The sequence below is a fragment of the Tetrahymena thermophila genome, assembly GCF_000189635.1.
Source record: "Tetrahymena thermophila SB210 genomic scaffold scf_8254667, whole genome shotgun sequence".
NCBI lineage: Eukaryota > Ciliophora > Oligohymenophorea > Hymenostomatida > Tetrahymenidae > Tetrahymena > Tetrahymena thermophila.
Genome location: NW_002476434.1, coordinates 456065 through 483129, shown reverse-complemented (window position 1 = coordinate 483129; position 27065 = coordinate 456065). Strand labels below are relative to the sequence as shown.

The 27065-nt window shown below is 22.7% G+C and overlaps 8 protein-coding genes across 8 annotated transcripts; 5 read left to right on the top strand and 3 right to left on the bottom strand. All coding sequences in view use genetic code 6, as the record gives it.

The window, feature by feature from the left end:
• Window positions 1-205: 205 nt before the first annotated feature.
• Window positions 206-5704, bottom strand: TTHERM_00028720 (cation channel family protein; the record flags this gene model as incomplete). The annotated part of the gene is made up of 8 exons (XM_971775.2): window positions 206-1746; window positions 1802-2696; window positions 2867-2995; window positions 3045-3185; window positions 3302-3675; window positions 3729-3775; window positions 3836-5160; window positions 5234-5704. 8 exons carry the CDS (start codon window positions 5702-5704, stop codon window positions 206-208), a joined length of 4923 nt encoding a protein of 1640 aa, XP_976868.2.
• A 2167-nt stretch (window positions 5705-7871) lies between these two features.
• On the top strand, window positions 7872-8952 carry TTHERM_00028710 (deoxyribonuclease II; the record flags this gene model as incomplete). The annotated part of the gene is made up of 2 exons (XM_971774.1): window positions 7872-8221; window positions 8280-8952. 2 exons carry the CDS (start codon window positions 7872-7874, stop codon window positions 8950-8952), a joined length of 1023 nt encoding a protein of 340 aa, XP_976867.1.
• Window positions 8953-9843: 891 nt separating this feature from the next.
• Window positions 9844-11424, top strand: TTHERM_00028700 (serine carboxypeptidase S28 family protein; the record flags this gene model as incomplete). The annotated part of the gene is made up of 1 exon (XM_971773.3): window positions 9844-11424. The coding sequence occupies exon 1, from the start codon at window positions 9967-9969 to the stop codon at window positions 11422-11424; it is 1458 nt and encodes a 485-aa protein (XP_976866.1). The 5' UTR covers window positions 9844-9966.
• A 2143-nt stretch (window positions 11425-13567) lies between these two features.
• Window positions 13568-15025, top strand: TTHERM_00028690 (serine carboxypeptidase S28 family protein; the record flags this gene model as incomplete). The annotated part of the gene is made up of 1 exon (XM_971772.2): window positions 13568-15025. Exon 1 carries the CDS (start codon window positions 13583-13585, stop codon window positions 15023-15025), a length of 1443 nt encoding a protein of 480 aa, XP_976865.1. The 5' UTR covers window positions 13568-13582.
• A 2631-nt stretch (window positions 15026-17656) lies between these two features.
• TTHERM_00028680 (deoxyribonuclease II) lies at window positions 17657-18961 on the top strand (the record flags this gene model as incomplete). Its single annotated transcript, XM_971771.2, has 2 exons — window positions 17657-18018; window positions 18280-18961. The coding sequence occupies exons 1-2, from the start codon at window positions 17672-17674 to the stop codon at window positions 18959-18961; spliced, it is 1029 nt and encodes a 342-aa protein (XP_976864.2). The 5' UTR covers window positions 17657-17671.
• A 953-nt stretch (window positions 18962-19914) lies between these two features.
• On the top strand, window positions 19915-21542 carry TTHERM_00028670 (deoxyribonuclease II). The gene is made up of 2 exons (XM_971770.3): window positions 19915-20323; window positions 20726-21542. The coding sequence occupies exons 1-2, from the start codon at window positions 19974-19976 to the stop codon at window positions 21417-21419; spliced, it is 1044 nt and encodes a 347-aa protein (XP_976863.2). The 5' UTR covers window positions 19915-19973; the 3' UTR covers window positions 21420-21542.
• A 464-nt stretch (window positions 21543-22006) lies between these two features.
• On the bottom strand, window positions 22007-22369 carry TTHERM_000028669 (hypothetical protein; the record flags this gene model as incomplete). Its single annotated transcript, XM_012797092.1, has 1 exon — window positions 22007-22369. One exon carries the CDS (start codon window positions 22367-22369, stop codon window positions 22007-22009), a length of 363 nt encoding a protein of 120 aa, XP_012652546.1.
• Window positions 22370-23591: 1222 nt separating this feature from the next.
• Window positions 23592-26345, bottom strand: TTHERM_00028650 (hypothetical protein; the record flags this gene model as incomplete). The annotated part of the gene is made up of 5 exons (XM_971768.2): window positions 25545-26345; window positions 25052-25292; window positions 24770-24898; window positions 24232-24549; window positions 23592-24163 (listed from the first exon to the last, which is right to left on the bottom strand). The coding sequence occupies exons 1-5, from the start codon at window positions 26307-26309 to the stop codon at window positions 23592-23594; spliced, it is 2025 nt and encodes a 674-aa protein (XP_976861.2). The 5' UTR covers window positions 26310-26345.
• Between the last annotated feature and the right edge of the window lie 720 nt (window positions 26346-27065).

The following is a 27065-nucleotide window of genomic DNA, read 5'->3' as shown; positions in this document are numbered from 1 at the left end:
ATAGATAATATAAATACTGAGGATTTTAATTTAAGAATTGTTTTAATTGTTATTAGAGCTATTTTAAAATGAAAAATACAATATACAAAAATTTTAATTAATTTTCTTAATAGTTTTTATTAAAAATAAATATTGAATAATATAAACTGACTGACTGAAAAGCTTTTTCAAGTTTTAATATTGTAAAATTATATTGAAACCAATTTCAGTTTTACTTTGGAGGGATTATTGAGTGTCTTTGCTTATTTAGAAGCCTCTTTTTAAGTATATTTACAAAGTTTACAGCAGAGTTTTACTAACCAATAACTGGGACAATGCTAGATTAATTCTTATTAGATAATAACCTTGATGCTAAAAATTTTTTAACCGAATATTTAGTGTAGCTTTCTAATACTATATTGATGTTATTTTTTGGAAAATATATTTTAAAAATTTTCATTTTATCAAAAGTTTAAAAGAAATCTAATTAGTTTTTGTCCTCAAGATTATGATTGTTTTATATTTCATGATTTGTATTTACTTTTATGTTTTTATCTTTTTAATTTTAGTTTTATTCTTATGTTGAGTTTGTATTTTCTTCTTCTTTCAACTTTATTGTAGAATTATTCATATTTGTGGATTTTAGCATGGGGTTATTAACTTTGGATGTATCTTTCACTTACAATTAATTTTATAATACTAATCCATTATTACTATGTCTTTTTGGATTGTTTTGAATCTTTTTTTTCGACAAGTGAATGGTTTTTGACCTTGTTTTATTAAATTTCTAATTATCATCACTATCATTCTGTTCTTTTTTCAATGGATTCAAATTAAGTTTATTATATTATTTCTAATTTTCATTAGAAACTAAATTTTATCTGTCATCTTATTTAATGCTCAACATATTACTATCAAATTTAACTATTCCTATTTAATTAAGAGATTAACTTGATTGCTTCGTGTCATTCTTAAGCACATTTGGTTATATTTTTTAGGCATTGCTTATTTTTTCTTCTCTATTAATTGCTAAGTCCTCATGGATATCATCCAAAAGATGTTTTTTAATTATATCTATCTTTTATTTAGAACTATTTATTTTAATAGAAGTGATAAATTTATTACTTCCAGGTTTAATTTGTTATTAATTTTTATAAATTTAAAGCAAGTTTTTTGGACTTCCAATTCCTTCTTAAGTATTCAAAGTATCAAATTAATTATCAAAACTTGCGTTAGAGGTTTTTTAAAAGGCATTTGCTATCTCATCATTTATTTTATCTTTCAATGGCATATTAGAAGATAACTTTTGTTCTAAATTATCATGTTAAGTAATCTTTAATTATTATTAAATTATAGCTTCATTATCCTTACTATTATTATCTTGTATAAATGATTTAGAAGAAATCTAACTTGAAGTTTGTTTATCTATTTTAGCATTAATTTTAGAACTTTAAGAAGAATCTAGCGATTCTTCAGATACAATTTAACTTTTACTCAATTTATGTTCATTAGAAAACCTTTTATCACTTTTTTAACCTTTTTGCTACTTTGGTTTATCATTTTCATAAGCTTCTAATGTTTATTAACTAAAATTTTTATCATTGATGCAATTTATTGATACTTAATAATTTGTTTTGGAATTTTTGCTTCCTATAACAGTTTTAGAATTTTTATTAGATCTTATTTAATTCGAAGTAAAATTTTAAGATTTTTAATTTTTTTCATTAGAATTAAGTTCTTCTTAGCTGTCATCACTATAAATAATATCTAAATTAAAATATTAATATTAATATGATTAATAATATGTTTTATCTTATTTTACTTGTATCTGTCCTTAGCTTAACACTTGATGGCCGTTTTTTATTATGTGTAAAATTTTATAATTTGTTTGTAATAGTTTCTTAATTTTCGATGATACTTTTTCTTTAAGGAGCAGAATCAGGTCTATGGAGCTTCGTTCTATGTCTTAAATTTTTTTAATCAATACTCATTTATATATTGTCTTAATTATATTTTATAATTTAAGCAATCTTTTGGTTTAGTTTTGATACTCCTTTCATCGTTTTCATTTTTTTTAATTTCTTTTAACTTCCAATTTTTTAATTAGAAAACTCATCGATCTTAGTTTCTGAAAAACCAACATCAAATTCATTAATTGTTTAATTGTAATTGATGCTATTCATGAATATTGTACCTTCAGACTACTCAGACTCACTTTTACTTTCTTCACTTAAATCCTCAGAAGAATTTGAAGATGAAATAAAACATAACTTATCATTTAAACTAATCTTTGAGTATCTCTAATAAAATTATTTATCATAATAAGAAGACATATAAGGAAAGTTTTAATGTTGTTTTTTCAAAAGATTCTTCTCTTCTTCAAGTTGCATTTCATACTTATAATCGCTTAAGTCAGAAGAATCAACACTTGAATTTTCGCTATTTGATTAATTTTAATTATTTTAATTAGGGCTTTATGTAATAAACTTTGAGGAAAATATTTCTTTGACACCTCCAGTAGTAGTAGTCTATTGAGTCTTTCTTTGCTTTTTCTCTCTTTACTATTCTATTGATTTTACTAATTTTATTCTTAATTTCTTTAAATCCTTTCTTGTTTATAGAATAGAGCTGAACGTGTTATTCTTTTTTAATTTTCTTGTGAAATCTAGGTTTCTTTTTTGATCTTCTGAATAATTGAACTTTTGAATAACCAATTCCTTTGATATTAAAATTGAAAGAATTAATTTAATCAAATCATGTTATATTTTCCTCTTAAAATTAAAATATGTCAGACAATAAAAATTTTTTTTTTTGAATAAATCAAAGTTTATAAAAAAATATTTAATTTTGATAGGTTAAATATCCATCAGATATATCTTATATATACCTTATGATTCATATTATGGATAAAGGGACAGTCTATTATAGAATGACCAAACTTGTGGCAAGCAACACATTTAATATTTTTGTCATTTTAGTATAGTAATATCTAATCTTTTATAAAGCAATACTTTTCCTAAAAAGATAATAATTAATTTTAATTCTATATAAAAATATTTGGTTACATAATCATTTGGATATTCTTTAGCAATAGCTAAAAAATTATCTTGAGTGCATGAAACTATGTGAGAAGTCACATGACATTCACAATCTGTCTCACGTTGGGAAGAAGTAAAAAATGAATGATGCCCAAATAGTTCCCCGGACTTTTTTTAATTAAAATCTCAGTAAATATAAAAAAAAAAATATGGAAAAATAAATAAAGTTTGTTAAAAGAGACAAACAAACTAAATTTTATTAATATTTATATTTAATTGCTTACTTTTTTACTTTATATGGTAAACTTTTTTTTAGAATTTTTTTGATACAAAGAATGCAAAGTTAAATCTACTTAGCCTTTTAAAAGTATGTATAGAGAATTCGATTGAGATTGCTCATTTATTTGATAAACAAATTCACCTGGTATATAGGTTTTCTCAGTCATAACTGAAGTAAGTGATTTTAGGAAATTTTAGCTGAAGTAGTGATTCAAAAAAGGTTGATTTTTGAGAATTTTCCAATAAAATTCAAATTTAACTTAGTTTTTTAGATTTTCTGATACTTGGTCTAATATATAAAGTCCTTGCTCAGGGGCATCAATTTATTACGTTTAAATGTAATCCAAATTTTTGAGAACTAAAGTTTGCAAAGATGTGTCTTTTTTTAAAATCCTCAAATAAATATTTTTAATAGTTGGAAATAAAAATTACTTATCATTCTTTGTCTCATATATGTTGATATTTAATATTTTTATGCCCTAATTTAAATTTAGCAAATTAAGAATATTTTATATATCTTTTTAATGAATTAAAATTACTTTATTATAGCTTCTTTTTGTGCTTTTTCTTAAAATAAAGACCCTATTATATTTACTGTGTATCCAAATTAGAAGCACGATAATAATGCAATCCCTAAAACATAAATTGTTTCAGCGTTATTTTTTGGTGTTATGTCTCCGAATCCTACAGTAATCATAGTGATAATTATGAAATATACACTTTTTAAGTATAGTGTCTCCCATGGTTTATTGATCAGATTGCAACTAACTACCCAGTTGTAATTTGGATCGTAAAAACTCATGTAATAAAATCCACACCCAAAAATATGGGCTAAAATAATTATAGTAGCTATAAGTTTTATAAGAGTAAAAGCAGTATTGAATCTTTAGGAAAACTAAAATCTTTCATCTAGATAATTAACGATTTCTAGAAATTAAAATAATCTTAAAAAGAAGCAGAGATCTAAATATTGGAAATAAGGAAGTCCTAAAGAAATAGTTGTGACAAGATCTAACCAAAAAGAAAACCTAAGATAATTAGTTATAATTCCTACTCTATCCTAAATGACAACTCCCTCTGCTGAAAAAAACGCCAAATTAAAATTAATTAATATATCACAGATACAGGCAGCCAAAGGTAAGTAATTAAGGAGAATTTAAGAAATATATTTCAATTCTGGGTGAAAATTAAAGAAAGCAATCTTTATTGGAAGATACAATATTTATGATAGTATAATTATCAGCATTAAAGTTTTCCATATTACTACAAACATTTTTTCAGGTTAAAGGACAGACAACTTGCCAGCAAGCTTAATTATTTTTAGGTCTGTGAGAAATTCTTTGAAATTTGTTAATTAGTTTTTATAAATATTTCTTTTTTCTGTGACGATATGAGTAATATCATTAATATAAAAATAATGTGTAGAATTTAGTTTACTAAGTCTGTAAGTCTAGCTAGAAATTTTAAGTTTGTTAATTAAATTCTGAATAAGGACAAGAATATTTATAAATCTCCAGCTTAAAGATAGCTTTTTATTAATATTAAAATAGGAAGAAATCCCATTACTGTTCTAAACCTGTTAATTTTCTTGATTAACGGATTCGTTTTCTGATGAAGCTTAGTTTTGAGCGGATTAAACATTGAGAAAAGTTATTCTGCCTAATAATTACTTGTTGTTTTAGTTAGGAGCTACACCATTACGTCTTAGTATTTTAGAACTTTATGAGAATCCTAATTTTTATGAAGATGGTATAAATTCACTATACCTTTTTCTAGGTTCATCTTTATTGTAATTGAGAGCAAATAGAGTTGGGTTCTTTTTATTTTACATTTCAGTAATTTCTGTAGTTTTCTTATCTGATTCCTTTATCAAAACAATCAAAATATTTTAAAATTATTTAATTTTTTCATTCAACAACTTATAAAAAGCAATTTACCTTCTCATTAGTCTAAAGTTAGTTTTCTCCCTAACTAATTTGTAAATTTTAGTTCGTATTAAACTAAGATCTCTTTGTAAATTACTCCTCCAAATTATCTTCAATGTTTTATCCTGATTTCTATTAATTGCTTTCTGATTAAGATAGAGGACTTTAAAATTTTGAAACGTCAACGGAATAATGTCTATTATATACATCCTTGATAGAAGATTGAAAGATAAATCTGTTGTATGAGTTTTATGGACTAAAAATGTCTTGTTTATTTTAAGATTCGTTGTTGAAATGTATGATTGGAGTATCTTTTTCTAAAATAGAATTCTCCTCTACTATCAAATTATTATCTAAAGGGTATACTCTTTGCTTAGTATTATTACTCATCAATTAAAATTTAGATTTCTATGAGACAGAAAATGAGCTTAGCTTTCCATAGCCATTTTTCTAATCGTTTGGTTTCCATTCTTCGTTACTCATTATTAATGAATCAAGTATTAATCCTTTAATTTAATCTTAGCTAAACGTAATACTATTCAAGAATATAAGTTCTTATAGATTATAGAAATCTTACTTGGTAATATAATCTCTATCTATCTTTAATTAAAAACAAGTAAAGTTTTGAAATAACTAACTTTTTGAATGATGCAATCAAATTAAAGAAAAATAGATAAATAAATGTTAAATTATCGAATATAAATAAATAAACATTCTTATTTCAAAGATATATTACTAAGCAAACAATTAGAGTCTAAAAAAGTGTTAATTCTTAATGATTTCCCTTTTTGATTTCTTGTTTGCATTTATTATAGCCTTTTAATATAAGCATAATTATTATTTAGTCTACGAAGATTATTAAAATATTGTAATTTAATTAAAAATTATTATTTTTGAAACTGTATTTTTGTTAATTTAAAATATTTTTATTAAATTAAAACTCTTATCTCTTATCATTAATTTACTCTTTTATTCACTTTACTCCGTTGTAATTTTGACTCCAGAAAATAAGAGAAATATTTAATTTTAGTTTTATCTAAGTCTTTTTATTTTAATAATATTTAATCAAATATATTTAGAAACAAAATATTCTAAAATTTCTATTATATATTGAATAATTTAAAAGATTTCAAAAGTGAGATATTTTAAAGTTCAGTCATTTTACTTTTGATAATCATTAAAAATAGAAAAACTTAATAATAAAATAAGTGGCATAATTTATTTAAAATTTATTTATTTTTAAAAAATATGATCTAGTATTATTCTGATTAAGATATAATTAATAAGTGATTTTTAGATATAAAGTGTTCAAAATTAATATTGTTAATCTATCTAAATATTATTTTTATCAAATAGAAAACAGTTAAAAAAATAATTAAATATCTTTAAAAATTGTTTAAATTTCTTTTAGTCTTTAAAGCTTAATTTTCATTTACATGTATTTTAAGCTTTTTAAGACATCTTTTTATCAATTAAAGTGATATTTATATATTCTTCATTTATTTTAAAAAAATAAAATTGATTTAAAAATATGTCAATGACAATGACAAAAACAAAAACACTACTAAGAAATTATTTATAATATACTAAGTATTTAAACTGCATCAAGACATCAAGACAAGTAATTGGACTTCTATTTACTAAAATCTTTCTAACAATACAATAATATATAAATCTTAAATACACTATATGTTTAATTTTAAGTAAAATTACTTTTTAAAATGTTTATAAAAATTATTTTACAAATAAATTGTAGGATAGAGAGAGGTGTTTTACAGTAAAATTATTTACTAGTTTTCCAACAAAAATATTTGCTATAGTTTATACAATTTATTTAAAACAGCTTTGTAATTGATATTAAAATAAAGTTTATTAAGAAGAAACTTAATAATTATGTTAATGTTATTAATGAATTAATATTTGCAAAAAGTTAAGAATATTTTTTCATAATTATAATATGTTTGTGTGAGTGGATGAAAAATGTATGATATAAAGCTATTAATAAATAATATTTTTTATAATATTTCAATATTTAGTAGAATTAAAATTATTGAGTAAGAGTTACCTAAACAAAGTGTTTAAATATTCAACTCCAATAATTTTTAGAATATGTCTGTATGCTAAAAATTTTTTATCTGAAAATTTTAATGGAAATTGATATCTTTTTGTGCTTTTTAATTAATTTATCCTTTAAATTTTAATATGATGATGGCTAAATAAAATTTTTCATGGCTTTTTAATGTTATGACGACAGATTTAACAAGTATAGTTCTAGCGAAGTGTAAATAGGTATTTATATTTTCTTTATCTATTGCTACAAAGTAAAATTAAAATACAAATATGTGTAGGTGGTATTAATATAAGTTAGTGAAAATAAAATTGTGATAAGAGAATGTGAAGTTGTAAATGAATTCTATTTTTACACTTTAATAAATTTATATTTTAAAAGTGTAAATGTCATCGATAGATATCTTTTGTCTTAAAATTAAATTTGGTGTTTGTTTTTCCTGCTCGCTATATCAATTTTAATTCGCTCTAAAAACATTCAGCTAGTTTACTCTTCGTTTATACATTAATACATGAAATTTAATTTACAAAATTAAAATAATAAAATAAATAAATTTCTAAATAAAGTTCTAAAAAATAAAAAATGATGTATAAAACTCTTATTGCCATAATACTTGCTTTAACTACTGTGTCTGCTTTAAATTACCCTACATGTCTAGATCCTAGAGGGAAATCCGTAGACTGGTTCATAGTCCTTAAGCATCCAGTTGGTTCTGAATATTCATATTGCGATTCTAATTCTTGCACTTAGCTAAAATCATAAGGCTTTGAATTAAATGACATTGATAACTCTCCATTAATGCGTACACTTGCATAGACTGAAAGAATAGGAAAATAATCACCCTACGGTTCAGTGTTTTGGAATGATCAACCTCCTTAATCTGATGCATCTTTGAGTTACGCTCATGCTAAGGGTTTTATGGTATTCAACCAGTAATTTATATTTTTTTCAAGAAAACTAAAGAAATTAAAATAATCTATTTTTTAATAGAGAAAAGGGCTATTTGATGGTACATTCAACTCCTAGATTTCCCGTAATTGAAGAAGATATTGTTAATTTGGAGATTCCTTCAAGTTAAACAAAGTTCGGCTAGCATTACTTCTGTATTTCGACAACTACTGAGGACTTAAATAAGATTGCTGAAGGGTACAACATAGACTATCCAAAAGTGTATTCAAGTTATATTCCAACTGAATTTGAAGGAATAGACAATATAATTAATATGGTTAATCAAAAGAGAAATAAAGATGACTAATAATTAGCTGTTAATTTTAAATCTCTTAAAGGTACAAAGTTCATTAAATTCTCAAAGTCTGGTAAGTATTTAGTCCCATTTTATGATACCATACTCGCAGAGTCAATTAAAGCTGGTGTCATAGTTCAAAGTTGGGGATCTCCTTAAGAAGAGCCAATCTGTGAATCTTAATACAATGTAAGTTCAAACATGTTAATTACTCTTGATGGTATCACTTACAAATAAACATAAGATCACTCTAAGTATTGCATATCCACAGACGATAGTAAGCCATACGTATGTTTAGGAGATATTAACAGACAAACTTCTTAATGGAAGAGAGGAGGAGGTACAGTCTGTTTATAAAATAAATAAGTCCACACTGCTTTTAAAAAGATTATGGCATAATAATAACCTTGCAGTGTCTGATAGATGAAATTATATATTTTTCAAGATTATTTGAATAGCATATTTATGAATAAAAATATATTTCATAAATTAGTAATTCTCATATTTAATAAAATGTGTTTTAACCAATTTTAATTTAATCTTTTAGAAATATAAACTAAGAACAATATTAAATTATTTAAAAGTATAGAAAAATATAATTTTAAAAAGATATTTTTATAATATCATAAATTTTTCTTCTTTTAAGTTTGAAATAACTTCCAAAAAACTTAATTTGCTTAGTTTAAAATTGTATTTAGAGCATATTAATTGCAACTTTTAATTTTTAAGATAAAAAATTAATAAACAAAATATAATTTTAATATTGATGAATTAATATTTTTATCATTAAATTTTGTTATAATATATTAAATATATTTAAATTAATAAAAACTTTTTTTTTTACTAATTTGAGATTCTTAAAAATAAATTAGAAATTCTAACAACATAAATTTTAATAATTTTTTCTTTTACTGAATCTTACTTTATAAATTTTATAATAAATTTTTTATCATTTCTAATTTATTCATCTTATATGAAAAATTATTAAGAAAAAATAAAATATATATTTTGAAAAACATTTTAAAAGTAAATTAACAATTGAAATTAAAATTATAAAATATATTTTTTATCATTTAAAATTAAGATTATCTATTTAAAAGAAAATGTGCTTGGACAATTAATTAATTATTTATTTATATAAAAGAATAAAAAGTGTATTGTGAAAACTTATTTTCTTTATTTATTAAAAATAACATTTGAAAATTTAATCCTTTTTTAGAGAAACAGAGAGTTAGTTAATTATCTAAAGATATATGAAGAGTTTTTTATTATTAATTCAATAATCAATTATAAATAAAGCCTTTGTCAAACAAAATACTTTCACATTATTTTTAAATTATTTTGCGATAAGCAAAAGATTCAATCAAAAACTAAATAATCAAAGATATATTTTGTTAACAAAAGTTTATAAAAGAATACTGCAAGTTCTTAAAAATGAGTCAAGCATAAAAACTTATACTAGTTTTTTTATTTGTTGGAGTTGCTCTAGGTAATATCTCAAACGAAGCACCTTATTCCACTAAAATTGGTAATCAAACTATTGAGTAAACTACTTATTACTTTACTTAGAAGGTTGATCATTTTGATCCTTCCAGCACTGATACTTACAATTAAAGATTCACTGTTTATAGTGAAGCATTTAATCCTGCTAACGGAACTGTTTTTATCTTTATTGGTGGTGAAGGACCTTAATAAGGTTTAACTACTGGCTCTGGATGGTATATGCTTGTTGCATAATAATTTAGTGCTATGGTAATTTGTGTTGAACATCGTTTTTATGGTGTTTCATAGCCTTTTGGATAAGGATAAGATGCTTGGACTGTTGATCATTTAAAATTCTTGACAGTAGACTAAAGTCTTGCTGATCTTGCTTACTTCATCAGCTATATCAAGGCTAATAACTTTTTAAGAATTAATGACAGAAATCCCTTCATAACTGTTGGTGGTTCTTATCCTGGTGCTATGAGTGCTTGGTTTAGATATAAATATCCTCATTTAACAATTGGTGCCCATGCTTCAAGTGCTGTTGTTAACGCTATCATGGATTTCTAGCAATATGATTATTAGATCTATACCAGTACTTCTCTCAGTGGTCCTGAATGTCCCATAAAAATTTAAAAGTTTAACGAAATCGTTGAAGAAATTCTTACCCAAAATGGTGAAGCTGCTTAAAATTTGAAAACCCTCTTCAAAGCTCAAAATCTATAAAATGATGACTTTTTATCATACTTTGGTGATCTCTGGGCAGGTATGGTCCAATATGGTAAGCGTACAGTTCTTTGCGATCTTTTTGCTCCTGATACTTTTGGTGAATAACTTAAATTAGTTGTTGACTACGCTATTACTTAAGGAAACTAACCTGTAGATGGATACGATACCTAATCTCTAACAAACACTACTTATGTTGCAAATGAGTCTGGTCGTTAATGGACTTGGTAAGTTTGCACTTACTTTGGATGGTTCTAATCTGCTAACTAAGTATAACCCATGAGAAGTAGAACAGTCAACCTTCAATTTTACTAAAATCAATGTAATGTAGCCTTCTAAAATTTCTAAAATTTCCCTAAGTCTGATTTGGTCAATACATTTTACGGTGGAGCTAATCTTTAGGCCTTTAACATAGTTTTCACTAATGGTGTTGAAGATGAATGGTAATGGGCTAGTATCCGTTATCCATAAGGTAATATGGATGCCATTATTAGCAATTGCACTGATTGTGGTCATTGTGTTGAATTCAGATATCCCAAACCTGAAGATAGCCCATAATTACAATAGACCAGAGCTTCCTTAATTTAACACTACACTAAGTGGATTACCGAATTCCGTAATAATCAAAATGATAACGATAATTCTAACTTTATTGAAAAAATGCTCAAGGTTATTAGAAAATGAAAATCTCCTACTTTTGAATAAAATAAAAACATATATTTGAAAATATGAAACAATCAATTTATCATAAATAAAAAAAGTTTTTATTTTGTTTTATTAAAAATAGCATTATATTTTTTTTAATATTTATGAATTTAAGAAATATAGGGAATTTATTTTAAAATAATTTACATATTTATTAAACAATTAATTTGATTAATATTTATTATAGCTATCAAAATTTTATAAAAAATTTATTAATTTTATTTTTTGACAATTTAACATTTTAGGATAAAAATAATAACAATTTTTCTAAATAATATATTTTAAAGGTAAAACTTATTAAAAAATTTAATTTATCTTGATTAATCTTTTTTATTTAATTCTAAGTCCATTTTTTAAAAAACATTAATTTTGCTTTATAATAAAATTAAATTATTGTTTAAAATATTGATTATTTATTTGACTTCTAAATTAAGTAAATATTTAGTTAAAATGATAGAATAAAAATATGAATACAAAGGAAATTTAATTAAAACAAATTATTTTAATTAAAAAAAAATATTTAAATTATTAAATTAACGATGTAAGATTATTTTGTTGCTATTTACTAAAATTAGCAGGAATAATAGAAAATTTTAATTTCTTAAATTATTAAAAATAAATTTTTTATTAATTAATATTTATTTTTTTAAGCAGAAATGTTTTAGCTATACTGATACTATTAACTCTAAGTTATCAGCTCTGCTTATAATAGCTGTAAAATAAAACAGAATGGTATCGCTATTTATTAAAATGAATAAAATTAATTGCATAAACTATAAATTTTTAATGAAATAATATAAATTATTTTTTTAATAAATATTTCTAAAACAAATTTCCAATATAAATATTTTTTTTATCATTTTACAGTTTTTCAATCTTTCTTTTAAATATCAAAAAGTATTTGATTTTTTTTAATTTAGTGAATTAAATAATTTAAATTATGTTGTTTTATCATGATTTCATTACAATTGTATGGATGGTTTTTAAAAAATAAGGAGTTAATTTATAAATAGATTTTTTAAATATTTGATTTATGTTATAAATAATTACAGTATTTAATAATTATTAATTAGATAATTACTAGAAATTTACTTACTTTTGATTTTGACTTGAGTATTGTTAGGTAGTTGTTTTTTGAGAGCTAAAAGTTTAATTTTTAAAAATAAAGTGAATGTGAAAAACAAAATGTTAAATTTATATGATTTTTTTTTTAAAAATCAGAATACCTTATCTTATCGAAAAATGGATATTATTACAATCATAATAAAAAATGAATTTTGCATCCATCTTTGAAATAGAATTGTATTTATATTATTTGTTATTTTACTAAAAGAGACATGATAATTAATAGATATAATACTTCTTTTTGTTAAATTCTTTTATATCTATCTATCTATCTATCTATCAGAAATCTTTTTATAAATACATTTACTAGTATTTTTCTACTTGTTTTAGATTTTATATCTCAGATAGTATCCTAAATTAATTTAGTTTCATTTTAAGTCATTCGTGTTTATTTAATTACTGAATTTTTCATATTAATTAAATTTAAAATTAGCATAAATAATTAATTTATGATATTTAATAGAGCAATGACTATGAATTGCTTTTTAATTAAATATGTTTATGTGAAAGAAATTTTTTCCTAATTTAATCAAATTTGTGGTTTTTCACTTTCAAATTACAAAAATTAACACACATACATTTTTATATTCGTTCATCTTAATTATAAATAATTTCAATAAAATATTTTAATTAATTATACATTTCATGTTGAATAAAGGTTAATAATTTATCGTTTAAATAAGTAAATTTTTGATATATTTGATATTTATACTCCGTTTACATCTGGTATCTTAAAAAATCAAATTTTCCTATTATTTGAGCTGAATTAAATCAGAAATTATCAATTTCTTAATTTGGTGATTATGTTTATCATTCAAATTAAGTATGAATTGTTTAGATTAAAACTATACTTTTTCTAGTTGAGTTTGGTGTTTTTCCTAGAGGAAGAAAGATATTGATGACTTCATTATTGAATGCTTATTTTATTCTTCAAAGTGCTTAAATACTTGCCTCTAAAAATAAAATATAATGTTTATGTATAATTTAAAAACTAAAAAAGTAATTCAAAAATATGAAAACAGCTTTATTTTTAAGTTTAAGTTTAATCTTACTTTCTCAAAGTGTCAACTGCTAGCAACCAGTTGAAGTCTTTAAAACTTTCATTGATGGAAAAAATATAACTCAAAGCATTTATTATTACACTTAAGTTTTAGATCACTTCAATCCTAATGATCAAAGAACTTGGTAATAACGTTATGCAATTTACAGTGATGAATATAATCCTGTTAATGGTACTGTTTTTGTCTATATTGGAGGTGAAGGAAAATAAAAAGGATTATCTCCTGGTTTAGGATGGATGGTCGAACTTGCTAAGAAATTCTCAGCTCTTTTCTTGATAGTTGAACATCGTTTCTATGGTGCATCTTAGCCTTTTGGAAAAGACGAAAATTCCTATTCAAATTAAAATTTAGCATACTTATCTGTTGAATAAGCTCTTGAAGATCTTGCCTAAATAATTGCTAACTTCAAAACTTTGAGGTTACATGGATTATCTGAGAATGTTCCTTTCATAACTATAGGTGGATCTTATCCTGGTGCAGTTAGTGCATGGTTCCGCTCTAAATATCCTCATTTGGTTGTTGGTGCCTTAGCTTCTAGTGCAGTTATTCTACCTGTTGAAGATTTCTAATAATACGACTACTAGATTTACTTGAGTACTCTTCGTAGTGGATAATGGTGTCCTTAAAATATCTAAGCATTTAACAAATAACTAGAATCAATTTTAGTTAATGGCGGAGAACAAGCAGAAAAAATTATCTAATAATTCAATGCAACTAATCTCAGACAAGACGAATTCTTATCCTTCTTTGGTGATTTATACTCCGGATTAGTTTAGTATGGTAGAAGATCACTTTTGTGCAACTTCTTTGCTCAAAATACTACTTTCTATGACTAATTAAATAGCATTTACTAATATGCTATTGTCTAAGGCAATTAGCCAATCGAAGCATACGATACTTACACTTTAACAAATACTACTTATGATGAAGATGCTGCAGGACGCTAATGGGTATGGTAAACATGTACAGAATTTGGCTGGTTCTAAACAGCTAATCAAGTTCAACCTATGAGAAGCAAATAAGTAGATTTAAATTTTTACAGATACATCTGTAATGTTGCTTTTGATGGAGAACATGATGATCCTGATATCACAGCAAATGTAAATCGTTTTGGTGGACTTAAAATTGGAGCTACAAATATAGTTTTCACAAATGGTATTGAAGATGAATGGTAGTGGGCTAGTTTACGTTAATCAACTCCTTAACTAACATCTATTTTTAACAATTGTGATAATTGTGCTCATTGTCAAGAATTCCGTACCCCCAAGCCAACTGATCCTCCTGGTCTTTAATCCACCCGTAAGCAAGTAGAAGCTATTTTTGCATAATGGATCCACTAATTCTATTTAGAAAGATAATCATTTGGCAAAAGAATGTTAAGAGGAGTTAATTGATTTTGAAATTCTAAATATAAAATAATTCAGTGTGTTATTTATTATGTTTTAATTTGCATAATTATATCTTAAATATTATATTTTATGTAAATTATCAATAATCAATTAAGATATGCATAATATATTTTATTTTTATTAACATTTTATTTTCAAAACTAAAACCGATTATTATATATTTTGGCATATCTATTTTATTTTTTATCTAAACAGTTATCTTTTTCTGCTAGCTGAGTTAATCAATATAAATATATTATAATCATGATTTTTAAAAGATATATAATAATAATAAATTCAGTGTGTTTTTATTATATTTTAATTTGCATTATTAAATCTTAAATATTCAATTTAATGTAAAGTATCAATGATCAATTAAGATATGCATAATAAATTTTATTTTTATTAACATTTTATTTCAAAACTAAAAGTCAACTATTAATATCTTTATGCATATCTATTTTATTTTTTATCTAAAAAGTTATCTTTTACTACTAGCTAAATTAATCAATATACATATATTATAATAATGATTTTTAAAAGGTATATAGTAATAATTACACAGTGGGTATTATAATAGATAGTTAGAGCATCAATATAATCCAATTAAAATTTAAATTCATTTCATTTTTCAAAGTATTTAAATAATATTAATAATTATATCTTAAAAGCTAATTAATTAATTTTCCAAATTTTTTTAGAATTAATCAAAAGTTTTAAATTTAAAATAAAAAAAATAATTATTAAATATTTTATCTTTTTAAAAATTACTAATCACTAAACAATTCTAAAGATTTATAAAAATATTTCATAAAGATTTGTTCAAGAAGCTATTGGCAGAAAGTAGAAGAAATAAAGTCATGCATTTTATCAATTATTAAGGATAATTAATTATTGTGAAATAATAAAAATATATTTATTTAAAAAAATGTAAAATTATTCTTTATTTTACTCCCATTTTTAGTGTTTCAATTATATACCCTAACATAAATTGTCATTACAGATTAAATTGATTTGAATTAAAATTATGTGCAAATTTTTTGTTTAATTTCCAGTTTTATTTATTACCACTTGTTTATAACTTAACTTTTTTAAACAATATTCAATATACTTTTCCAATACTATTTCTTGATTTCACAATATATTTATTTTTGAATACATTTGAATATATGGTAATAAATTAATTTACAATTTTCTATTATCTTGATTCACTCAATTTTTTCATTTTTAGTTGAAAAAATTTAATCAAATAACTCTTATTATATATAAAGTTGCTCTTTTTTTTAAAAATGAACTAAAACCAATAGATTTTTATTTGATTGTATATTAATATCCATTAGTATTAAGATTTCAAATATATTTTTTATTTGCAAAAGGAACTTATACTTTTTACAAAATGAATTAGAGTTTTAACATATAAATTGTAATTTTCAAAGAATCTAGAAACTCAAGTCGAAATAGATCATTAAATTTTCTAAATGATGTCATAAATACAAATATTTTTAAGGCAAAATATAAAAGATTAATATCAAAAATATATTAGAAAAGAAATAATTATGTAATTACTAGATAAAAGTTAGGATTATTCACTTGGAATGTTACTTTTAAAGAATTAAAATTAGCTAATTAAATATATCAGGCATTTTATTCTTAGTAGGCTATATTTTTATCTACAGCCTACGATAAATATAATTGATAGCTAAATCTATGTCGATAATGAAAAAAGTTTTTAAAATAGCCTATATAAGTATATGATAAAAGTATTTATCCTGACGAAATACTTTAATTTTAACGTTAGCAAATAACCTTCAAAAAAATGTAATATTTGTAATTATATTTTTTGCCCACCATTTTAAGCTGCTTTAGATGATTTTTTAAGAATCTTTATTATTGATTACCATAAATTTTACATGAATACATTAAATTTAATTAATAAGAAAATAGATATGTAAAAATTAATTTTTTGTTAACATTATTTTTTCAAATAAAAATCAATTAAAAACTAATAAATTTTAATTCTCTTCCTGAAAAAGGTTTATATTATTACACTTTAATGACTCAAAATCCATTTATTTAAAAAATAAATAAATAAATAAAAATATATTTAAATTTTAAATTATATTTACACTTTTTAAAGGCGCCAAAATCCTTCAACAATCAACAAAGAGCAAATATTTTTTTTAAATCTTACAGTTTCAATAAATTTATGAATAATTTTTTCTACTCTTAAAATGAATTCCAAAAAATGGCTGAAATTATGTATCATTCATTCATACATATAATTAAGCGTAAATAAAATTAAAAGAGATAGCAGAAAATTTATCAGTAAATGAAATTTCAAACCTAATTTACAAGAAATGAATTGAAACTTTTTTATGATTCAAGCTAAGCCAAGATCCCCCTCCATCTCCTATTAGCATAAGCTTTTAATATCTGTATTTTTTATTTTGATTAATTTAATTATGGTATAAGAAAAGGTTTTTGGAGAAAACTCATATGAAAATCTATTCAAAAAATCCGAAATAGTTTTGAAAGGAGGAAGAATGAATGATTTATATTCGCTTTTTACTATTAGTAAATTAAAAAATTGTTATTCCTTTTTAATATAATTAATTTTAAAAATTTTAATAATAAAATAAACTGCGAAATCAAATGAAATTGTTATTGTAAATATTGATAACTCTTTAACTCTTGGTCTTCATAGTTTATGCTGACCCTTAATGTCTGAACCAATAAGGTAAAAAGGTTGATTGGTTTATAGCCCTTAAGCTCCCTTCTGGTGCTGAGTATGCTTACTGTGATTCAGAAAACTGTTAGACCCTTAAAATTTAAAGCTAACCATTGGATGATGTAGACTCCTCTCCCCTCTTAAAGACTTTAAAGTAGATCGAATAAGTAAAATCTGAGGAATATTCTACACTTTTCTGGAACGACTAACCTCCTACATAATCTGCTTCCTCAACTTACGCTCACGCAAAAGGTGTGATGGGAATTGGAAGGTACCAACCTTATTTAAATTTTATTGTTAATATTTAATTCATTGATTTTACAGAAAGTATATTTTTAGTACATAATTTATAATTTACAATTTCCTTGAATTTTTAATTAAATACTAGAATTCTAAGTATTCTATAAATTCTAATTTTGTTTGTTAATTCTTTCTGTGAAATAGTTTTTAATTCTTCTAGGGTTAAAAATAATGAAAGAGCAAATAAGAAAACTTTAAATAACAATTTTTAATTTTAATTTTATTTTAATAGTGAATAAGGTTTTTTAATTGTGCATAGTACTCCTAAATTCCCAGAAATTTAAAATGGAAAAATAGTTCTTGGAATCAAGTCTAATCAATAAATTTATGGCTAACACTACTTCTGTATTTCAACCACCAACCCTTAACTTGATAAGATAGCTTCTGCTTATAATGTTGACTATCCCTTTGTTTATGATGGATTCGTTTCAAAAATGCATTCCTAATTCCCATACTTTACTCGTATGCTTAAAAACATCAGAGATGTAGAAAAGGATTAAGATACTGTTAACTTTAAAACCTTAAAAGGTGTTTCTATGATCAAATTTTCTAAATCAGGTAAGTGGGCTGTACCTTTTTATGACAAGGTAGCTGCTACCAATCTGAAAACAAATCTTTTTGTTGAAAGTTGGGGATCTCCTCAAGAAGAACCAGAGTGCAGCTAAGGTAGCTTTTCTGTCTATTCTAATCTTTATATTGATTTCTAACAAAGTGGAATACAATATAAATGGACCAAGGATCACTCTAAGTATGCAATCTCTTCTGATTCAAGTAAACCATATGTTTGCCTTGGTGATATCAATAGATAAACTTCTCAATGGAAGAGAGGTGGTGGAACTGTTTGTTTCTAAAACTAATAGGTTTACAATAACTTTAAAAAAATAATGGTTTAACAGTAAGACTGTTCAAGCTGATATATTTTGAAATACTTATTTAAAAAGTTAAATTAAAAAATCTATCAATTTTGTTATATATATTTTATTTATTTATTATTTTAGGCTCTTAATAAAATAATTTATTTTGTGTAATTAATTAACACAAAAATTAAATTCTTATTTTTTTTATTGAAAGAGAGTATATAATTAATTAACTAATTATCAAGGAAACTTGACACTTATTTATTATTGTGAAATTGTCGATTTTAGGTAAATTTTATCAATATTATTTATTTATTTCACTCATATTTCAAAATTCGTATCTTACTGATTAAATGAGTGATATTCTTTTATTTGTTTAAAAATATCTTGAAGAAAGATTTTTTTATTTTAGGATTTAAATAAATATTTTTGGCGCAGATTAGTATAAACAATAATCCACTAATCTAATTAGATCATGATAAAACTTCTACTTCTCAGTTTTTTTGAATAATCTATCTAAAATAGCAAACAATTTTTTTATTATTTGATTATTATTTTTTTCTAATTACAAATATTTTAGTTTTGTACTGAATTCAATAATTTTTAAAATAAAACGAATTAATTAAATAATTATAGGAGAGTTAATATGAGATTGGAGACTTTATATTATAAAAATCATTATGCAGTAAGAATAAAAAAATCAATAGACTCTTCATATTTCATAACTAAATTAATCAACACAGTTAAAGATTTAAAATATAATAAGCATTTTTAGTAAATAAATTTCTAACTATTGAAATAAATGTAATCATATAAATGACTTTTCTTGAAAAGTACAAATGAAAATGGGCAATTAAAAAACTAGATAAGGCTGTTTCTCGTTTGCAAATTAGTGATATTGTAATATTTTAAATGGATTTAGATTATTTACTTATTCAAATTAATATGATGTAAGAATGTAAGATAAGAAAGTATTGATTGTTTAGGAAATCTAAATATTAAGATAGAAACAGATATTTATTTTGATATTATTTAAGTAATTCAGAAAAAGATAATTCCTACTCATAAAATGAATTATAAAAATATAATTCTATTATTAGGTTTATGTATCTGCTTAAATTTAAGTACTGCTGATCCTCAGTGCTTAGATTAAAATAATCAACCTGTTGATTGGTTTATAGCTCTTAAATTTCCAAACGGAACTAATTATGCTTACTGCGATTCTAATGACTGCTCTAAATTAGCAGTTCAAACTAAAAAATTAGATGATTTATCTGCTTCTCCTTTGTTCAACACTTTGAAATAAGTATAAGATATTACTTCTGACGAATACGCCACTGTATTCTGGAATGACGAACCACCCACTTTTGATGTATCAACAACTTATGCTCATGCAAAAGGATTCATTGGAACTGGAAAGTAAATTAGATCTTAAGTTTTTGTTGATCTCATTTTTACTTAAAATAGTTAAAAAAAGTTAGCCAAAAAAAAAAATCAATAATTTCCAATAGACAGTTTTTAACGAAATTAAAGATATTTTTCATGGATAAGTTTTTTAACTTTCGTCCAAACAAAATAATGAAACAAGTAGTACAAATTTTAAAAGTTTACTTATTAATATTTTTTTATGAGTTATGGTTATGACAAAAGTTGAAAGAATAAATGATAATATATAAAAAATAATATCAACCATTTAATGTTTTTATTCATTACAAAAAATTTAGATATTAAAAAACCTAAGATTTTATTAAGGTGGGGGTTTAGGATAAAATATTGGCTTATTCAAGTATATATTTATTTTTTTTTAATTATTTTTTAAAGAGAAAATGGATTCCTTGTTGTTCACAGCACACCTAAATTCCCACTTATTAAAAATGGCAAAATACAGTTATCAATAAAATCTAATTAGACTATTTATGGTTAACATTACTTCTGTATCTCTACTCAGTCTTACAGCCTCGACTAAATTGCTGCTGCATATAATGTTGATTGGCCTTATGTTTATGATGGTCATGTTCCACCCAGCTTTTCAGATTTTCCATTCTTATAAAGAATGCTAAATAACTATAGAGACTTTACTACCTTTAATGCTGTAAGTTTTATAACTCTCGAAGGTGTCTCAATGACTAAATTTGCTAAATCTGGAAAATGGTTAGTCCCTTTTTATGATAACTTGCCAGCTGCTTTATTAGAAGTAGGCTTAGTTGTTGAAAGTTGGAGATTTGATGAAGGATCAGACTGCGACTAAGAATTTGTAGTAACTAACAATTTAATGGTATCGATTCCAGGTGCAGTGACTTTCAAAGAAACAGTAGATCACTCAAAGTATGCAATTTCTTTGGATGATGATAAACCATATGTCTGCTTAGGTGATATTAATAGAGCTAAAACTTAATGGAAAAGAGGAGGAGGAACTGTTTGCTTCTCTAACTATGATGTTCATAGAAATTTTAAGTAGATAATGAGCTCTCAATAAACTTGCCCTATTAAGTTTCATGATTATTCATAAAATTGAATTAAATATAAAATTTATATAAGCATATTAAATAAATTTTTACAGTAAAATAAATATTTATTTATAGATTTTATATATGAAAAATGTTTTATTTTAAGAATAAATAATGAGTAAATTCAACTTAAAAGTAAATTTTGTTAATTTATTCTTAAATATCAAAGAAAATAGTTTTTAATAATTAAAAAAAAAACAAATTTAAAAAATCAAATTTTAATAAATAACATGAATGAATTTGTTTTTACTGGTTTTAATTTAACTTGGTTTTTTAAAAAAAATAATTTTTATTGATTAAAATAATATTTTTCATAAAGAATTTAGTTTTATAAAAATAAGATTTTACTTAATTTACTCAAATTAATTGCTTGTATTTAAAATTCTTTCTTTCTCAACTTATTAAAAATAAAAGATATCTTTGATATTTTTCAATAAGACTTTTTAATAAGCTAATTTTTAGCTCAATTATATTAATCAAATGATAAATTCATTGTAAGATAATAAAGTTCAATTAAAATAACAAACTAAATTTGTAATTATTTATGATAACCATAAAAATGAATCTTAAATGACAAAGTTATATATTTGTTAAATCATTAAAATATTTACTATTATAAATAAATATTTACTAAATAGTTATAGATTATTTTTATTGAAATACATAATTTTAAGAATATTTGTTTTAATAGAGCAATTAATAAAGCTTGATTAATGATTATTTTTGGTAATAATTAGCCTATTAAAATTTCTATTAGATGTTTTATTACTTTTACTTTTAATCGTAAAAAATACCATTTTAATATTGAATTTCTAACTAATATTTTTTCAATATTAACAATCTTACTATGAGGTATTTAATATTTAGCAATCTTAAGTCTAGCAAAGAGTTTAATTATCAACTTAAGGAGTAAAGTACGCTGATTCTTGAGGTCCCATACATCCAGATTTATAGTCATATAAACTTTATGTTTAAGGATCTTGAATAGATATCATAAAAAACTTTTTACTGTCACAAATATTCTTAACATATATTCCTAGTTTTTAGAATTATTAGATTCTAACGCAGCCGAAGTCTTGCTAGTGATTTTGTGTAAGTGTATTGTATTAATTTGAGACTTAGAGAGCAAATATTCCTACTCCTAATAACATAAAAGTTAATAGTAAATAGTTTGGCATTTGAGTACTTTTTCAGAGATGTTAACTTAATTTAATTTCTTGATATTAATATTTATAATTTGAAAGTAATTATATTCTTTAATCATTAGAAATTTAATTAAGGAAAAACAATTTATTTCTCATGTTTACATTTAATATGCCAATTAATTAAAAAATACTAAATTTGCTTTGATTTATGTGATTAAATTTATATTATAAGAGAAAATAATTAAAATAAACATAATATTTTATTATTTTTACAGCTTAATAATAATTTTTTTTAAATAAATCAAAAGGATTAACAAAATTATTTCTATTTTTAAGCCCTATTTTGTAAATATAATAAGCAACTTGTATAAAAAGATAAATTTATTTCGGTTCGATTTCTGATAAGTGAATCGAATCCCTGATGTCTAATTATGTAAAAGGGATTCCAAATTCTTATGGATAAGAAATCTTAATTAGATATGAAAATAAAATTTAAATGACTATTTTTTATTGGGTTATGAATAAATAAATATTTATTTATAAAGATAATTGGCTATTTGAAAACATAAACTGGTTTTTTTATGTATAAATAATAATAGAGAATAAAAAGATTATAGAAAAATAAATTTATGATATATATTTTTTTTATTTTATAAATATTTTATTAGATTGTCATAATTATTTATTTATTTGTTTGTTTGTATTAATTATATCCAAAAAGATAAAATATCAATTTATCTATTCATATATTATAGTTATTTGTAAAAGAATTTTTTTATTTTATTTAAATTGATTAGATTTTCTCTCTCAAATATTATTTTATTTAAGCTTAAAAGATTACCTAAAAGAGTTTTCTTTTTAATCTTACTACTATCACTATAGCTTTTTTCAGAATATATAGTTAGATTTGATTTTTATGTAAGATACTTTAATATTCAAAGAGTAAAAATGTTTCATAGTTATAGGTTAAATTAAATTTAAAAAATACTTTTTTGTTAATAAGTTAAAATTAAAGGTAAATGATTTAGTTAAAAATCATTGACCATCATAGCTAGATTGTATTTAGCATATTTAATCTCTTAAATTTTCAATTTCTAAATTTTTAGTATTAATTATGTCTTTTAAGCCTGATATCTTATTTTGCAGATTCTTCAAAGTTACTGTGTAGTCAGTGATTGTATCTACTCCAACTAGACTATAGTGATTGGAAAAACTCTTGGCTCTCTAATGACTTGCATTTAATGGTTTTTTTACAGAACTAGCTTTTTAATTATAAAATATCGAATTTATTTCTTTTAAATGATTTATCATTTTTAGTTTAAAGATCTTAAGTTGTAATATTTCAGAATTGTTTCTTCTAGAAAGGGTATTTAAAGTGTCTAAAATTTCTGGTTCTTCCTCATTCATAATTTTAACATCTGATCTAATCTTGGTAGTGCTCTTTTATAGTTCTTATTCTTCAGCAGCTAGATTCTAATACTCCTAAATATACTAGTGAAGAATCTTTTTGCTCTCTTCAAGTCTTATAATCTACTTTTCAAAATCATCCTTTTACTATTCTAGTCCGCTTTGCCTTTGCCTTAATTAAGATTCTTACAGCTTAATATCTTTTATTAAAATTAATTAGGTTTATTATTCTATTGTAGAAATTAAAAATTTAACAAATAGATATTACTTTATTGCTACTATTCTAGTTTTAATTATTCTTTACTTATATTTTAAGAGTCTGCTTATGCTTGTTAATATTTTTCTTGTAAAATTCTATCCCTCTTTAGTAAAAATTCATGTTCTTACTGTAACTAGCTAATTAAATCTGACATGTCGTATTATCTACATTAATAACCTAAATTATTACTGCTAATATTATTATTTATCATTTAGCTATTCCCTGAAAATCCTAAATTAACTTTAGATATTGGCTCTAAAATACTATCCTATCCATTCTAATTAACTAATGCCACTCTACTTGTGGTTTATGGAATTATTTAAAAGTCTATTTTTCATTTAATTGCAAAAATATTCAATAAAAAATTTATTTTAATTTAATTTATAAAATGCTTATTTAAGGGGGGGGGGTACGAAAAAATTTTTTTTTTTTAATTTTAAAAATTTTAGCATAGTAAAATTTTGGTATTTTTAATGATTTATGCATATCATTAATAATAATTTATTTTACCCTCTTGAATTTTTAAATAAAAAAGAAAATAGTTTACCTTAAAAACTGTTATTTTCTGAGTGAGAACTAGGGTTACGTTTATTAATGTTCAAATTAGGTGTGTGATTTACTGAATTCGAAGCTGTGTTTATAAGATGAGCCTATGGCTATTTTGAATTTTGTAGGTCTAATTAAAATTAAAACATAAATTAATTTAAATTTAAATATATTATTGTAAAAAATAAAATAATTTTGAATGTTTTGCATAGCTTTAAATTATCAATTTTGAAGGAAGGATATATTTTTTAGCTTTAAATTTAATTATAAATGAATTAATCACCTTCTAAACTCTTCTAATAGTTGTATTAAGGAAAAGCAACTTGTTATTACTATTATTTTTAGTTAGTCTTCTAATTCAAGTATATTTAATGAGAGGTTTTGTTAATTTACAGCTAGTAATTTGCATACTCAAACTAAAATTATATTTGCACTGATCCAAATATTGAACCATTATTTTCAATTATAAACCACTTTGATGTTTGTTATTGCTATTCTTCTACATTTATACTAGTTCTTCCTAACTATGTTAAAATATTTAAATACTTATTAAAATAATAATTGATAATTTATTTTTTTTAATAGAGTTTGATATTGCTATTTGAATATAAAATCTTATAATAATTTCAAGTTTTATTATTTAATCCTTTCTTTTAAATTACAAAGCTAAAAAGGCTTATAGATATAGCCTTTAATTTATTATGATCAAAAAGAGCCAAATAGGAATGTTAAAAAGTAAATGATTATAATATTAATAAATAATTAAATTGGTTTACTTCTATCTCTTCATTTTCGGATTTATGCAGGACAACAATTTCTATGTTGAAATCAACCTATCCTGAAGAATTTACTTAGTATTAACCATTTAGCAATTACTGCTACTAGAAGATCTATATTTACTAGTTTTAAGAAGTTTAAGGTGAAATTGAGCTGCAAGATGATTAAGTGGTTACAGAGGAGTTGCAAACTCCTCCAGGATTAGTTAGATCGAAACCTTTATTACTCAAAATATCAAATTTCTTTTCTTCATTCCATTTAGGGTAAGATCCTTTGTTAATTTAAGTTCTCCAAATCCTTTTACCAAACTATACCTAAACAAAAGGCTTTAAATCAGCAGAATTTGCAAGTTTAAGCTTTCCTTCTATAATTTTTATAATAAACGATTAAATTTAGAGTCCCTTTACTTATTATTATGTATAGGACTATTACATAATTGTAGGTTATTATTATTGCTAACATAAATTAGCTTAATTGCTATTTTGTTGTGCCTAAATATCGTTCACGCCTGATAAAAAACTGGCAAACGATTTATTAATATTATTATTATTACTATTTGGTTAATTTTTTTTTAAAGAGTTTGATAGAGCCTATTGCTGTTGCTATGGATAAGACAAATACATTTAAGGATTTTGCTATGGATTATTAATTATTGTTTATGCACTAAGAATTGAATTACCGCTGTAAAGAGGATTGCTATTAGAAATTATTTATTACTAAGAAAGTTATTATTGCTTTATTTATTCTTACTTTTAGCTATTCATATTGAATTAAATCAAAAACTATGTAAAAACAAAGATTTATTTTTATTTTTATTATAGTTAACTTTTTTTTCTTATATGATATATGTGTAATTCTGTTTTAAATAATCACGCTCTTAAAAAAATATCAAGTAATATGTAGTCAAAGCAACAAAAAAATAGTAAATTAGCCTCATATTATTCTATTTTCAAAAGAAAAATTTCATCTGTGATGATTTGAAATTCTAGCTTGAAAATTTTACACTAAAAACTGAATACATAAATTAATACATACATAACTTTTTTACACTTTAGGGGTTGGTGAAAAGGCTATTTTATGTAACAAAATAAGCTAACCAAATAAAATATTGTGTTTTAAAATAACGTTTATAAGGAAAATTATAAATAAATAAAAATAGAATCAATATATTTAAAAATTTAAAAATCAAATACATTTATTTATTTATCCATTAAGCAAGATCTAGCAATTTATTACCACTCATATAATTAAAATATTGCCAGTATAAATATTCCTATCTATAAGTATTCATGTAAATTTGATAATTATTTCATTAATTTTGTTAATTTATTTATCTAATTACCCAATAAAAGGAACAAAAGAAAATAAAAAAATAAATAAATATCTCGAAACCAAATATCTCTAGCCTGTACCTGAATTTTTATTTAAATTTAAACTTAAAATATTATACTCAATAATTAAATTAATTTCAATAAAATTTATATTGATAAAAATTAATTTTGGATTTAATCCAAAGATTT